Source organism: Columba livia, chromosome 19 (assembly GCF_036013475.1).
Source record: "Columba livia isolate bColLiv1 breed racing homer chromosome 19, bColLiv1.pat.W.v2, whole genome shotgun sequence".
NCBI classification, from domain to species: domain Eukaryota; kingdom Metazoa; phylum Chordata; class Aves; order Columbiformes; family Columbidae; genus Columba; species Columba livia.
In genome coordinates this window covers 10,718,862-10,732,172 of record NC_088620.1, presented here as the reverse complement: position 1 = coordinate 10,732,172, position 13,311 = coordinate 10,718,862, and the positions used below count along the sequence as shown (strand labels likewise).

Below are 13,311 nucleotides of genomic sequence, written 5' to 3'. Positions count from 1 at the left end.
ACCATTTCCAGCATGTCCATCAAATTCCTCACACAGGGAAAATATGGCTGTGTCAGGGAAAACATTCCCTAAAACCTGGGAAAGTCCTAGGTCCAAGTTGGAGTGAGCTATTACAGGGTGAATAATTTGCCTTTCATCACTTGGAAGCCCTGCCATAAAAACCTGGGAGCCAAATGGAGCAGCACTGGTCCAGGTGTTGTAGCCAAAACGTGAGCAGCCCTGGGCTGTCAACCGCCAGACCCTGGGACTTGGGAGCACCTGGACAGCTGTGGGTTTGGGCCAGGGGCTGGTCCTGCAGGATCTGTCCCCATCCACAGCTGATGGTGCTGCAGCATCCGCAGGTCCCGCTGCACCTGCCTGCTCCTCCTGGAGGGGTGATGGCCCCCGGGAGGAGGTTCCCCCCTTGCCTGGGGAAAGGACGTTTTCTTGCCAAGCAGCAGCATCTGGCCATGGTCCCGGGGGTTAATCCGTGCCCAATGACACAAATGAGATGACAGGGCTGGAGTCACGGAGCAGGGGCCAGTCCCAGTGTGGGCGAGCAGCTGGGGGCTGTGGGTGCTGAGCGCCCCCTGTGCACTGGACCACAGCCAAGGGCAGAGCAGGTCCCTGCTGCCAACCCCCTCCAGAAGAAAAATGCAAAGGAAATTCAGGGAACGACTGAGAGTTTGCTTATGAATCCACTCCTCCGGGTGCCCAGCCTGTCCCATCACCACTGCTACCCCCACCAAGCAACGGCAGGACATCGTCATCACACCCTTCACCTGTTACTCTTCCAACCAGAGTGGCACTTTTTGGGGACAACCGAGTTGAACTCATGCTGACGCACTCAATCCCAGCAGCCCTGACCAGCATCTCAACAGAAATGGAAACGCCAGGGTGGCTGGAGCCCTGGGGCACAGGGGCCGCCCCCCAGCAAGTCCCCAGGGGTCTTCACTTTGGGTCAGGTGCCACCTGCCCAGTTGTGCCCACCTACCCAGGAATCACAGCTTCTATTGCATGTCTCTCTCGAAACAAAACACCCACCTCCCGAGGATGCTGTGGTCCCTGATTGCTCCATGTCAGAGGATGTTTCCATTGGAGGATGCTCCCTGAGAAGGTCATGCCCAGCGTGTCCAGTGCAGGGCTCCTCCCTGTCCCAGCGGACGGGGGCCCTGCCCTATGAAACCCCCGGGGGACATGATGGACCTGGCAAGAGGCTGCAGGGCACGATGGGGCTATGGGGTGTTGCAGACACGGTGTAAAGCGTAAAGCAAGATGGTCCCTGAAGAATCTGTGTGGAGGAGCAACAGTGCTGTGTGCACCCCCCCAGCTCCGTCGTCCCCAACCCGAAGGGGGAAGGGGAAACCGCTCACACAGCTGAATGCAAACCACAGCATTTCTATTTCCCATACTCTGAAACTGGCTGAACAGGCCCGGCTGGTCGCTGGGTACACACACAGTGAGTGCCCTCACCAGAGAAACCACAGGGGAGGATGTCCCAGGCTTTTGGGAAGAGCAATACTCCCAGGCTGCCAGCACCATGGGAAAAGCGCCCCCACCATGTCCCTTGTCCCCAGAACCACACGTGCAGCTCCCAGCAAAGCCACAGCTGACTGGGAGCACCTGGTAGCCGTTGCTTTGCACTGCTCTCTCCTATCAAGCAGATGGGGAAACTGAGGCAGGACAAGTGATGCAGGCGAGGGCTGGCGGCAGAGCCTGGGCTGGGCTGTGGCAGCAAGAGGGGCACGCTCCCATCCTGGCATACCTGCGGTCAGTGTCACTCGCCAACAAAACCTGTCTCCCTGTGGGGAGGAGCGCAATGGGGTTAATGCAGCCGGTGTCAGGGCATGGAGGAGCCTCTCCCTGACCCTGAGCCCCCTGAGCCTCCCCAGGCAGGTGGCACCAACTCTCTCCTCCCGCAGCCCAACCCAGGGTGGGAAAAGCACCATCAGCAGTGCAGCTGGGGGGCATTTCGCAGCCTGAGCTGAATTTTCCACATCGGACAGCAATGGCCTTAGGCTGCCACTTGAGCCACTGCTGGCATGTCACCAACCACCCCAGGCTGGGCAATCCCACGCATGACCCTGTGCCTCGCAGGGCAGCGGGCTGGGAGCTGTGCTTGGTGAGCACCCAGTGGCAGGTTGGTGGCAGAGGACCCTGTTCCTCCTCCAATAGACCCCCAGCCTGAGCGGGACGGTCCTGCTCTGCCAGGGGCAGCACAGGAAGGGGGCTGAGGATGGAGAATCTCCCCAGCCACCAGTGCCCACCCGCTCACCTGTGGGGCTGTCCCCCGGTGCCTGCCCACCGCCCGCCACCAGCTGCTGCATCCGCTCCCTCGGGACCTTCAGGTACTTGTTGCAGTTGCACACCTGGAAGCAGAGAGAGGGGGAGGTGGGTGAGAGTGTGGCCAGGCTCCCCAGGCAACCCCTGCCCTGCAACGGGCACCCCCGGACAGCCCCCAGTCCCGTTCATCATGAGGTGGGGGTGGCAGAACAGCACCAGGCAGAAATTCTGGGGTTCACAAGCCACAAGACCCTGTTCTCCAGAGCAGTCCTTCTTCATGTGCTTAGCCACTTCTTCATGCCAGGCTGCCGGTCCCACTGCCCGCCCCTGGCAGACCTCACCCCCAGCCCTACACAATGCCAGGAAACGCCAGAAACTGAGGTTGCCTCAAAACATGGAGCAGATGCCCAAAGTTCAGGCTGTGGCTTCAAGATTTGTTCTCTCTTGTCTCATGGAAGCCGTGGAGGATGGCAGCAGACCCCAAAACCATGGGGTCCTGGCTGGCTCTGCTCAGCCTAGCTCTGCTGCAACACCATGAGTGCCAAGTCACATTTTCTAACCCCACCTTTGGCTTGACAAAATACACCCAGAGAGGTCTCTGAGCAACCTGCTCAGAGCTACCGGCCCTTATGCAGCCAAACCCTCCCAGGAGCTCCCCAAACCCAGCGCCAAGGAGCAGCTGCAGCTGGGAGCCTCAGCCGAGCCCAGGGCACAGCTGGCAGCCAAATGCACTCGCCCAGAAGCCATTGGCACTGAATCTTCCAGAGCATCGCAGTCAGCACCCTGACAGCTTCGATTTCTTCTCTCCCTCCCTGCTTGGATGGGAGCTGGGTACTGGGATGTGCCACAACACCTTTCACCAGCTATTTGTTTTTAGGGGCCGTTTTCTGCTTGCGGAGCATTTTGAGCACGCTGCACCCAAGGCAAGCAGGGAGAGAGGTACATAACTCCACCACCCAGAACAAGCTCCCTGCCTGGGGCTTTGCTCCAAAGCCTGTTGAAACCAGAAAAGTTTTTCCACCACCTGACCGGGCCCGCGGCGGCTCCGCTGGTTTGTGGTGTGTGAGCTGGAGCAGCGCTGGGTTCATGGCGAGGTGCAGCGATGCCCCTTCTTCCCACATAGCTGCCTGAAGGAGGATGAGGGGAGGCCGATTTGTTTGAAAACGAGCTCAGTGCCATGGCCCGGCAGGAGGTTATTTCCACCATCAGCCTCCGCAAAACCAGCAGATGCTTTCCAGCGTGGGCATGATTTGGTCATAAAACAGTGCCCAGGCTCTGGTTCCTGAAGCCAGGCTGCAGGCAGAGCCTGGGACAGGCAGCACGAGAGCCCCGCACTGCCACACCGGCATGGCCACAGCATGTTGGGGTGATGGAGCCAGGCTCTTCTCGGTGACAAACAATGATAGGACAAGGGGTAATGGGATCAAGCTGGAACACAAGAGGTTCCGCTTAAATTTGAGAAGAAACTTCTTCTCAGTGAGGGTGACAGAGCACTGGAACAGGCTGCCCAGGGAGGTTGTGGAGTCTCCTTCTCTGCAGACATTCCAACCCGCCTGGACACCTTCCTGTGTAACCTCATCTGGGTGTTCCTGCTCCATGGGGGGATTGGACTAGATGATCTTTTGAGGTCCCTTCCAATCCCAAACATACTGTGATACTGTGATACTGTGAGTCACAACTGCTCCTCGGGCCCTGCACACAGCAAACCCCCCATGTCCCCTTCCTGCACCGCGCTCGGGCTCTGCTGCCCCCGCGGCCACCGCTGCGCCTGTGGGTGCTCCAGCCCTGCAGAGCGGCAGCACAGACAGACAGATGGAGATGGACAAGGTGTGATTCTGGAAGCACCCGAATGATGTGGAAGTCGCTGTATCACTTTTAAAAGGGAATTTTGCAGCAATTCCCTGATTTGCACAGCAAGCACCAGATGTTTCCTCCTCATGCAAACGTGGGTCAGAACCTGTGCTGCTCCGGCTCACCAGCTCGTCCCCGTCTCACTCGTGTGGGCAGTGAGCTGCAAGCTCCCCAAGAGCAGGGGCTGAGCGTGCCCGGGACCCCCACCCTGCACAGGGCACAGTACCCTCCTCACTCACATGTTCGAACCCAGGTACCTGGGGAAAGGAAACTGGGTGAAAACCCCAGGAAGCAGCAAGATTATCTCATTTGAGCAAACCTGAGTTTCTGAGGAGTCAGATCAGCAGTTACCAGATCAGAGAGGAGATGTCACTTCAGCGTTTGCTATCAGCCTCACACAAGGGAAGGTGATGCTGCAGTCTGCGGGACACAGCCGATACCAGGCTTCAGCTCTCTGGACTAACAAGGACTGGAGCTCACTGGCTCCTTTCCACACCTTTGCCTCTCGCCTTCCCCTCCCTCAGCTCTGCACCAGCAGCTCATGATTAGCTGGGTCGGATCCATCCCAGCTAATGAAAAAAGAAAGAGGAGCATGGATGGATCCAGGGATGCACAGGGAAAAGGAGACAGATGGGCTCCTTCTTTCAGGGTGGAGGTCACCCGCAGCCATGGGACATACCCTGTTGATGGCAGAGTCGGTGCTGATGCTGTGCGTCACGATGGTCCCTTTGAAGCTCACGGAGGTCCCAGCCTGCACAGGCTGGACCTGGAGTCACAGGTGTCACCACCCAAAGCCCTTGTGTGGCTCACAGGGTGCCCACTGGCATGTACAAGGTTACAACAGGTGGGCAGAGGTGACAGGCAGCTCCCAGGGACACGTGCCGGGCGCTGCCCAGGCTGGCCACAATGCCCTGTGACAACGACAACAGGGGAAGGGGCTGCACACCGGAGAAGGGCATTGAGCCTGGCAGCGGGACAGACGGAGGGTGGCACCTCCCGGGCACGGTGGCAGCAATGGCTGCTGCGGGTGCGTGTGGCTCATAGAGAGGTCTAAAATCACTTGGGCACCGAGCTGCCACCCAGATGGGCACAGCGGGGACCCATGGGGCAAGCAGGCCCCTCTTCCATGAACCCCTCCCCAGTCCTGCCAGGCATGGACAGGCACCCCGTGTGGGCACGGGCTCATGTCCCCTCCACCACCACCACCACCAAATCCACAGCAACACCCAGCCCTGGCAGTGTGGAGCACGCGCGGTGTCCGGGCAGCGGTGCCAGCGTGCTGGACACGAGTGCCTGGCTGCTGCTCGGGTGCACGGAGAGACCTCAGGCAAACTCATCTGCTTCTCTGAAACTCAGCACTATTGTAAACCAGGGGCAACACACCTCCCTGGGCCAGCCTCGCCCCGGCAGCCCGCGGGTGCTCTGGCATTGCCCGCTGGCCCTGGGCCGCCAGCCGTGAGGCTCTGTGTCCCACGCCATCTCCCCAGCCTTCGGGCCTTCACCACCCTCAGCCTCCCCAAAACACGGGGCAGGCTCAGGAGCTAGATAAGCCACTTAGCAGCAGCACCAATTAGCTGTAATAAAAAATTATGATTAACGTTTTTTAACGCCTTGCCAAAACGAGCCAGAAGAGATGGAGCAAGCAGGGCCGCCTGCCACCTTGACAGACCAGGCTGAGTGGTGGCCTTGGGCTGGATGTTTGGCTCCTGCCAGGGGACACGTATCCCCACAGCCTTCTGCAACTCACCATCACCTCCCAAGGGTGTGGAGCAGATTTTTGTGTGGGTCTTGCTTTTGTTTTAAGGGTAGCGGAGCGGGGACCCTCTCTGCTGGGGAAGGGATGGGTTTCTCCTCCTTGGGAAGGTTTGGTTTCCCCAGATCCATTCTGGCAGGCTTAGTCGTGGCTACCATGAAGTTAGGTGGATGTCGAGGCAAAAATCCTCACCGTGGTGAGACAGCAGGAGATGGAGACACCCCTGAACACTGCCTGGGGGTACAACTGCTGTGAGCAGGGGCTATGACCTGGCAGTGAAGGGTTTGGCTTCATCCCTGCAACATCTTGGGGTCTCTCCAGCCCCTGGTTGATGAACCAGCTTGGGGTGGGGATGGTGGCTTCTGCCCCACATCCCAGCCCTGCCCTGGGGACGATGTGTCAAGGGGGCTGAGCTGCAGGGGCTCTGCTCACGCCATCCTGCACATTGGCAGGGCCATGGGGGAGGAAACAGGTGAGTTCAGCTCGAGAGGAGGGGGCCGGGCAGCTGCAGCCCCCGCAGACCCCATAGCACCCCTGGTTTGATGACACTTGTGCTCCAGCCACACGGCAATGTGTCCCGGTGTCCCGAGGGCTGCGAGCGGCAGCAGGCACAGCTGGGAGGAGGAGCCACGCTGCCTTTCTCACGCCAGGGCAGCCCTTGCCAGCACACGCTTAGTCACTGGTAAATCCCAGCCTAGATCTGCTCTGCCCTCTGTGAAATGGATCTTGGCTGCACCCCCGCTGAAGCAATCCCGGCGCTCGGGAGCCATGGCGGGCGCGCTTTCCCACGGCAGCCCGGCTTCCAGCGCCCCGTGTGAATCAGCCTGGGCCTGGGCAGGCACTGGGTGCCCCCGCACGGCACACGTGCAGCCGGCTGGGCAAAGCCAGGAGAGCACATCCCCGTGTGATCCCCCCGTTGTGCCAGCTCAGCAGGAGGGCCGGCAAGGCCGAATTCAGGGGGGGGGCAGGGGGACGCGGCTCTGACACCCCCCCGCCTCCCCAGGCTCTGCTCACCATGTCCACCTCAAAGACGCGGAGCAGGTGTGACCCATCTCAGATGAAGCTGTGGTCCCGCTGTGGCCCCTTACCGCTGTCCCCTCTCCCTGTGCCCATCCTGGCTGAGGTGCTGCACAGCAGTGCTGGGGTCTGTCACCCCCCCAGCCATGTGCAACAGCCCCCACCGTGCCTGGGGACACCCCATAGCCCAACCTGCTCTGTGCTGTCGCCACTGAGCTGTGACAAGGAGGCTAGAAGGGGTGATGTCACTGGCCCAGGACTGTGATGTCACGTCTCTGTGATGTCACAGCTCTGTGATGTCACACTGGTGTGGCTCTCTGTGCTGCTGTGGTCCATGAGCCCAGCAAGGTGCTTGTCCCCAGCCCCAGCAGCCCAAGCCGGGCTGGCGGGGCAGGCAGCGGCCCACAGCAAGGCTGTCCTGCCTGCGAGGACAAGGAGGACAAGGCAGGTGAAACGTCCTTTCGCAATCCTGGCAGCCCGTCCGGTGGCTTGTTTTTGTTTAGGACAATCCCTGCCTCTCCCAGCCCTCCTGGGTGGGGATTTCACCAGCTGTGACGCACGAGCCTCTCAGGATTCGAGGGACTGGACGCTTCAGCCTGGAGCTCCAGGGACATCTCAGCATCCCACCCCCCTTCTGGGCCTCCACCCAGGAAGCCGAGAAGCTCAAAGAAAACTCAAGTCCAACAGAGAACAGGAGCCAAACCTTCTGGGACTCAAAAAGGGCCCCAGGAGCCAGTATGAGCTTGGCTGAAGACGGTGGCCTGAGCTCAACTGTAGGTCCAAAGGCTGGTGCCCAACACATGTAGAAGACAGTTGGTTCAGACAGCAGGGGAGTCAGTTTTAGTCCTTCCTTCGACACCCCTGAAAGCTGCATCTCCCAAGCACCCTGAGAGTCACCTCGGTGGCGCTGAGCTCTGCCCGGAGCAAGTGGCTCCGAAACAGTCTCTGGGCTCGCAGGGCTCCTTCTGCCTGCTCTGCTGACAGATGCCATGGGCCAACGTCACTCAGCAGCGCTGAGGGATCTCCTTGGCAGGGTTTTACTGGTGAGACACAGCCCTCTGCCTGGAGAACTTCTGGCTTGGGAAATCCTCAGCGTATCACATCGGCTGTAAAGGACACCAGTGCCCGGAGTGAACTCTTTGGGGCAATTCCGGGCAGCTCATGTCAGGACAATTCCTTGGGCGTCTTCTGCTTGCCATATCACAGGACTATTCAACAGCCACCTGGAGTGGTATCTCTTTTCCTACTCACCACCTACCCTCTTCCCTTTCTTTCTTTCTTTCTCTCTCCAAGATGGATATCACCTGGTGAAAGGGCCACTCCTCCGGATGGAGGTTGCAACTCTCATTTTGGTTGTGAAACCACAGTCCTTGAGCATCCAAGAGTTTCTTTCAGGGACTTACTGAGACTAGAAACCTCCCCAGATGGGCACGCAGGATGCTAGGGTGCATCCAGCTAACTCCCCAGCACAAGTCACCCACATGCAGCCCCCAAGCCCCGGCGTTATGGACAGGCAGCTCTGCCTCCCACCTCCCACAGCAGAAAGCACTCGGAAAGGAGACGGTGTGAAGGACAGTGAAAAAAACTCAGGTAACAACCTGGCAAATTCCAAACACAGGTCAGGAGCTGATCACACTCATCTGCCCACGTGTATATTTTCACACGCTTTTCCCAAGTCTTCAGCTCCTCCTTGCTGCACTCGCAGCTTTGACCTTCAGACACTCTCCTCTTCCTCCAGCGACGCCCGGCGCTGGATTCCTCTCTGCCCTGCAGCGCCTTCAAGGTCCTTGCACAAAGAGCAAGAACCTCAGCAATTCCACCCAGCAGAGCTTCCCACACCCTGCGGGCGCAAAGGCCGTCTCTGGGTGCAGAGCCAGGCCCAGGGATGGCTGCACCTCCCAGGGGGTTTTCAGAAAGCAGCCGGCCAGGATGTTTCCCTTCCTCTTTATGCCAAGAGCTTTTTTCGTTGACCTTCTTATCACCAGTACCAGGGAACTGTACAGGTGTACATTGCTGCTCCTGCTCTGTTACCAAAGGTCTAACATCTGTCCTTGGGCACCAGCAAACCCACCCAAGCAGCAGATGAGATGTTGCTTAGGGGGTGGACTTGGAAGTGTTGGGCTGATGGTTGGACTCAATGATCTTGGAGGTCCTTTCCAACCAAAGCAACGCTGTGATGCTGTGATTCCTTCCAGAGAGCAATGGCTCTTGGGGCACACACCAGTCTTCAACAGCCACCAACCCCGGGGAGCCCCGTCTGCCAACCAGACAGCGAGAGCTGTGCCAGAGGATGGACCGTGATGGTGCACATGGCCATGCAGCCTGGGCATCTTCCACCAAACCCACCTGCGCCATGAGCACCAGTACTTTTATGGGCATTGAGCTTGAGCAGCACGCAGCTGGTGGAAATATGGGGCTGCCGGTGGGTTCCTGGCATCATGCAGGGGAATTTTGGTTCACAAAGAGGGAAGGGCTCTGTTTATTGAATCATTAACATCACTTCCCTCATCGCTAGCCAGGTACTCTGAGAGGTCTCTTAGGCAAGTGCTGACCCAGCCCAACCCTGCTAAGCTGGTAAGATGACATGGGATCCCATGCCAGCCTGGTACGGCGTTCCCACTGCTTTCTCTGCTCCCGCTTTGCTATTAGTCATCCGTTTCTGGAAGGTTTCTCATGCATAATAAAGTGTTTCAACACTTGCATAAGCCAGCTCTTCTCATCAGGAGTGACCCGCTGCATTTCCCAACACTTTCCCTAGGCAGTCCTTCCGAGTGCCATGAAATACGGAGTTAAAACATGAAGTTTTCTATCCCCCTCGGAGGCAAAAGGTGTGGGAAATCGAACAGATAAGAATGCCTTTAATTAGTATCATTTGCATAAGCTCTGGGAAAGGCTCACCTGACAGCTAGAAGGGCCTTGCTTGTCTGGGAGCATGAACCACGGGCGCTGAAACGGGCAGATTAGCGGAGCTGCTCTGCTGGTGAGATTGGGGAGATAACGAGGATGGGGGTCAGCCTGGGGCAGAGAAGTGGCCGGAGCTGATGGAGCCCTGAGGCCCCGCCGGCACCCCAGCTCCTCTTGGCTCTTTTATGGAGCACCCCGGCTCCCACCGGCTCTGTGTCGGGGCAAACCCCCCTCTCCATTTTCACTCGTCGGTTTGCAGCTGCACCTAGCAAGATAAAATGATGTGATTTTGGGGCTGGAGGAGTCCATCATCTCCCCCGGAGAAGGGCGGGGATGGGTAGAGAAGCATGAGCACATCCTCAGATGAGGAGCGGAGGTGCCGTTGCGGGCTCAGCATCCGGCAGGGCCGGCACCAGGGTTTGTGATCTTGGCTTTTCGCTCCTCTCGGCGCACACGCGCTCCCTCGAGTGCCGTGCAGACGGCTGCCGGTCCCTAACCACAAACCCCATCCCGCCGCCGCCTCGCCGTCACGCTGCCTGGGGTAGTCGGCGCCTAATCGTCAGTGACACCGAAAGCCCTTTTTAGTACCTCAAGGCCTTTGCAGTGATGAGAAACTCAGCCAGCACAACACCTAAACCCACATGCAAAGCTGAATTTCCCAGGGGAAAAAAAACTGATGCTCAACCCCCTCTTCCACCGCACACATCCCCCCCAAGTCCCTGTGCCGCCTCCAGCTGCCTTTCAGATGTCTCGAGTCTCACTCATTTTCCTCCTGGCTGGGCTGTGAGCTGCAGAGATGGGGGCTGAGCCCCTCCAGAAAGCTGGAGCTGCCCCAGCACCCTTGACCCAACCTTCACTGTAGCCTCAAGCCCTGTTTATACAGCACCCAGCACAGCGTGGTGCTGCTCCAGGACAGGCTCCCAGCACTTACAAGTTTAATAACAAAGCCAAACCAGTAATAACTGCCTTATAATGAGGTTACACAGCATCCCCAAAGCCTTCGTTTTAGGGTGAGCACTGTGCCAGGAGCTGCTGGGGGCTGGGGGTGAACTGTTTCTTCTCAACCTCCTCCCTGCCCGACTGAGGTTGCCTTCACTCCTCCAGTCCTATTCCAGCCCGTTGCCACCCTGCCTGCAGAAATGTGCTTTATATCCACCTCGGGGTGAGGGTTAACCCCTTCTGGGTGTGCAAACCTGCACCGTGAAGCTCCAAGGCACACACCGCCCGCCCCACTCTGCTCCTGAGCCACCCCAAGGCAGCCTGCACCACGGCAGGAGAAGGGTTAACTCGCCAGCTCCCTGCAGTGCAGCTCACTGCTGCTCTTCATCAAGCTACCGAGCTGCTGAGCCAGCTGGAGGTGAGAGCTTGGCCAGAGGATGCTGGAGGGTGGTGAATGTGAGGGCTGGAAAAACCAAGCCAACCTCAGCTCTGAAATCACCCCAGCACTGGAAACAGAGCAAGGGTCCATGTCCTGTCAGGTCATATTCGAAAGGTTCTCACTCAAAAATTAAAATGCAGGTGGAAATCTGTCTATGGAGCACCCAGCAGATGTTCAAGAGCATCACATTTTGGCACCAGAAATGGGAAGGGTCACAGAGATACATTTTGTGACTGTGACAGTCAGAGCCCTGGAAACTACAAAGGATTGAAGCTTTGCTTTCTATAGACGAGTCCAACACTCAGATCATGAACAGTCAGGCATGGCACTGCTCTTCGCTACCCAAATACAGGCTGGCCATGCTGGGAACTGAGTTTTATGCCTGACCCAGGTCCCATGAAACCCCAGCACTGCAGATAAAGCCCCAGTTCCATTGCTCCACCCTCCTGGTTGGACATGCAACTGTATGGGTAGTTCTGTCCTCCACTTCCAGTGCTGGGCAAGCTTTAGAAAATAATCTATTACATATTAAGCTGACAGCTATCCCTATTCCTGCTCCTTCTGGCCTCCCCTGGCAGCTGTCCTTCCTCTGGTTGAGGTCTTGGGACCACCTGTATCACATACGGCAGATTTTCTCCCCTTGCCCTGTACAGAGCCCCCAAAGCCATGGCCGGCTGCCAGCTGTGCCCCCAGAGCTCACCGCTTTTCCCCAGAGCAGATTTCAGCCCTGCACAAGTGGCCAAGGCCACCCTGGGCCAGGTGGCTGTGTGGCTCCTCTCCTCCGCGGCCATCTGGTCCATGAGCATCCTCACCCCCATCCCCTCCTCCTGTTCTGTCCTCCCTGGGGAATCCTGGGGGTCACAGGCCCTGATGCCCCTGGGACGGGGCTCCGGGTGCGCGGGCAGAGGCAGAGCTGGCAATGGCAGTGGCCGGGGAAGTTGGGCTCACGTTTCAGCTTCTATTTTTATCTGGGAACCCAAGTCCGCCCGCGGTGCAATGCGGAGGCCCCAGGGGCTGCGCTGCCTTCCCCAGCTGGAGCCAGATACCATCTGCACTACCTGCCTCTCCCTGAGTGCCAGACCTCCTGGTGGAGGACAGCATCTTCTGAGGCACCGAGACATCCTGCCCGCACCTCTGCCCAGCCCACGGTGCGGTGCAGCGGGAGCAAAGGAGCTGGGGATCGGAGCCATGTCCTCCGGGCACGGCTCTGCGGGTTGAGGCTGGGATCACTCCATCATAGCCAACCCTCCGGAGATGCACAGCAGCTCCCTCCCATGTCACCCCCTGGCTCAACGGCCAGACGCAGGTTGTCCTTTCTCAAGCCTGCCCTTAAATCCATGCCATGGGGTAGGGCCAGGATTCTCCTCACTCTGCTCAGACGCAGCAGCTGAAGTTCAGTGGGATGAGCTCAGTCTTGGGAAGGGAAAAGGGCCGTGCTGGGTGGCAGCATCGCGGGAGGGAGCCGGGCTGGGGGTGACGTGGTGCCACCCCGGGGTCACCCCTGCAACCCCACCCTGCAGCTCGCAGCCCACGTGGGGCTCTACAGGAGCCACACACCAGAGCCCTCACTTTTGATTTACTAAAGCAAAAAGAGTTGACTTCATGGACTAAGTTGCAGAAAGATGGAAACTTGAGCAGCTTGAGCCTGAGTAACTTGTGTAGCCCGCAGGTTGTCCGGGACACAGACTGCCTCTTCCGACCCGAGAGCAGGCTGCCCAGCACCAGAACACCATTTTGGAGCCCAGCCCCTCGTCCGGGGCAATCACAGTGAGCACTGGGTCAAAGCCGGGAGAGACCCCCAAGCCCCCCCACCCGGCTGGCGGTGCCTGCTGCTTTAATTGGGGCGAGAACAGAAGCTGCATCAGAAAACGGGAATATAAGAAAAAAAAAAAAAAGGCGTGAGAAAGGAAATCTGAGCAAGGCCTGGAGCAATCTAACCAATCCAGCGGAAACAATAGCCAGGAAGAAAAACCAGTTCCTACACAGAAGGTAGAATAGGCTGGGAACGGCGGGAGGGGGCAGGGCAGGCTCACCCCAGGCTCCCAGCCTGCACAACAACACGGCCTTTATGAGCCCGCACTGCCCGGGGCGCGCTGCCCTGCCCAGGATGCCCCACTGCTGCCCCACTGCTGTACTCACTGCTGTA

At 58.5% G+C, this 13,311-nt stretch overlaps 1 protein-coding gene across 16 annotated transcripts in view; it reads right to left on the bottom strand.

Annotated features, from left to right (window-relative positions):
• Positions 1 to 13,311, bottom strand: part of EXD3 (exonuclease 3'-5' domain containing 3) — a 297,294-nt gene that overhangs the window by 6,609 nt on the left and 277,374 nt on the right. For 14 of the 16 annotated variants that reach the window (XM_065036159.1, XM_065036161.1, XM_065036160.1 and 11 more), the window contains one exon: positions 2,255 to 2,348. The exons of 1 other annotated variant lie outside the window; for it this stretch is intronic. In XM_065036159.1, the coding sequence (XP_064892231.1) occupies positions 2,255 to 2,348 (94 nt within the window). Of the gene's footprint in view, positions 1 to 2,254; positions 2,349 to 9,868; positions 10,053 to 13,311 lie in introns of those variants that run through there. One more of the 16 variants, XM_065036175.1, reaches the window with a different exon arrangement.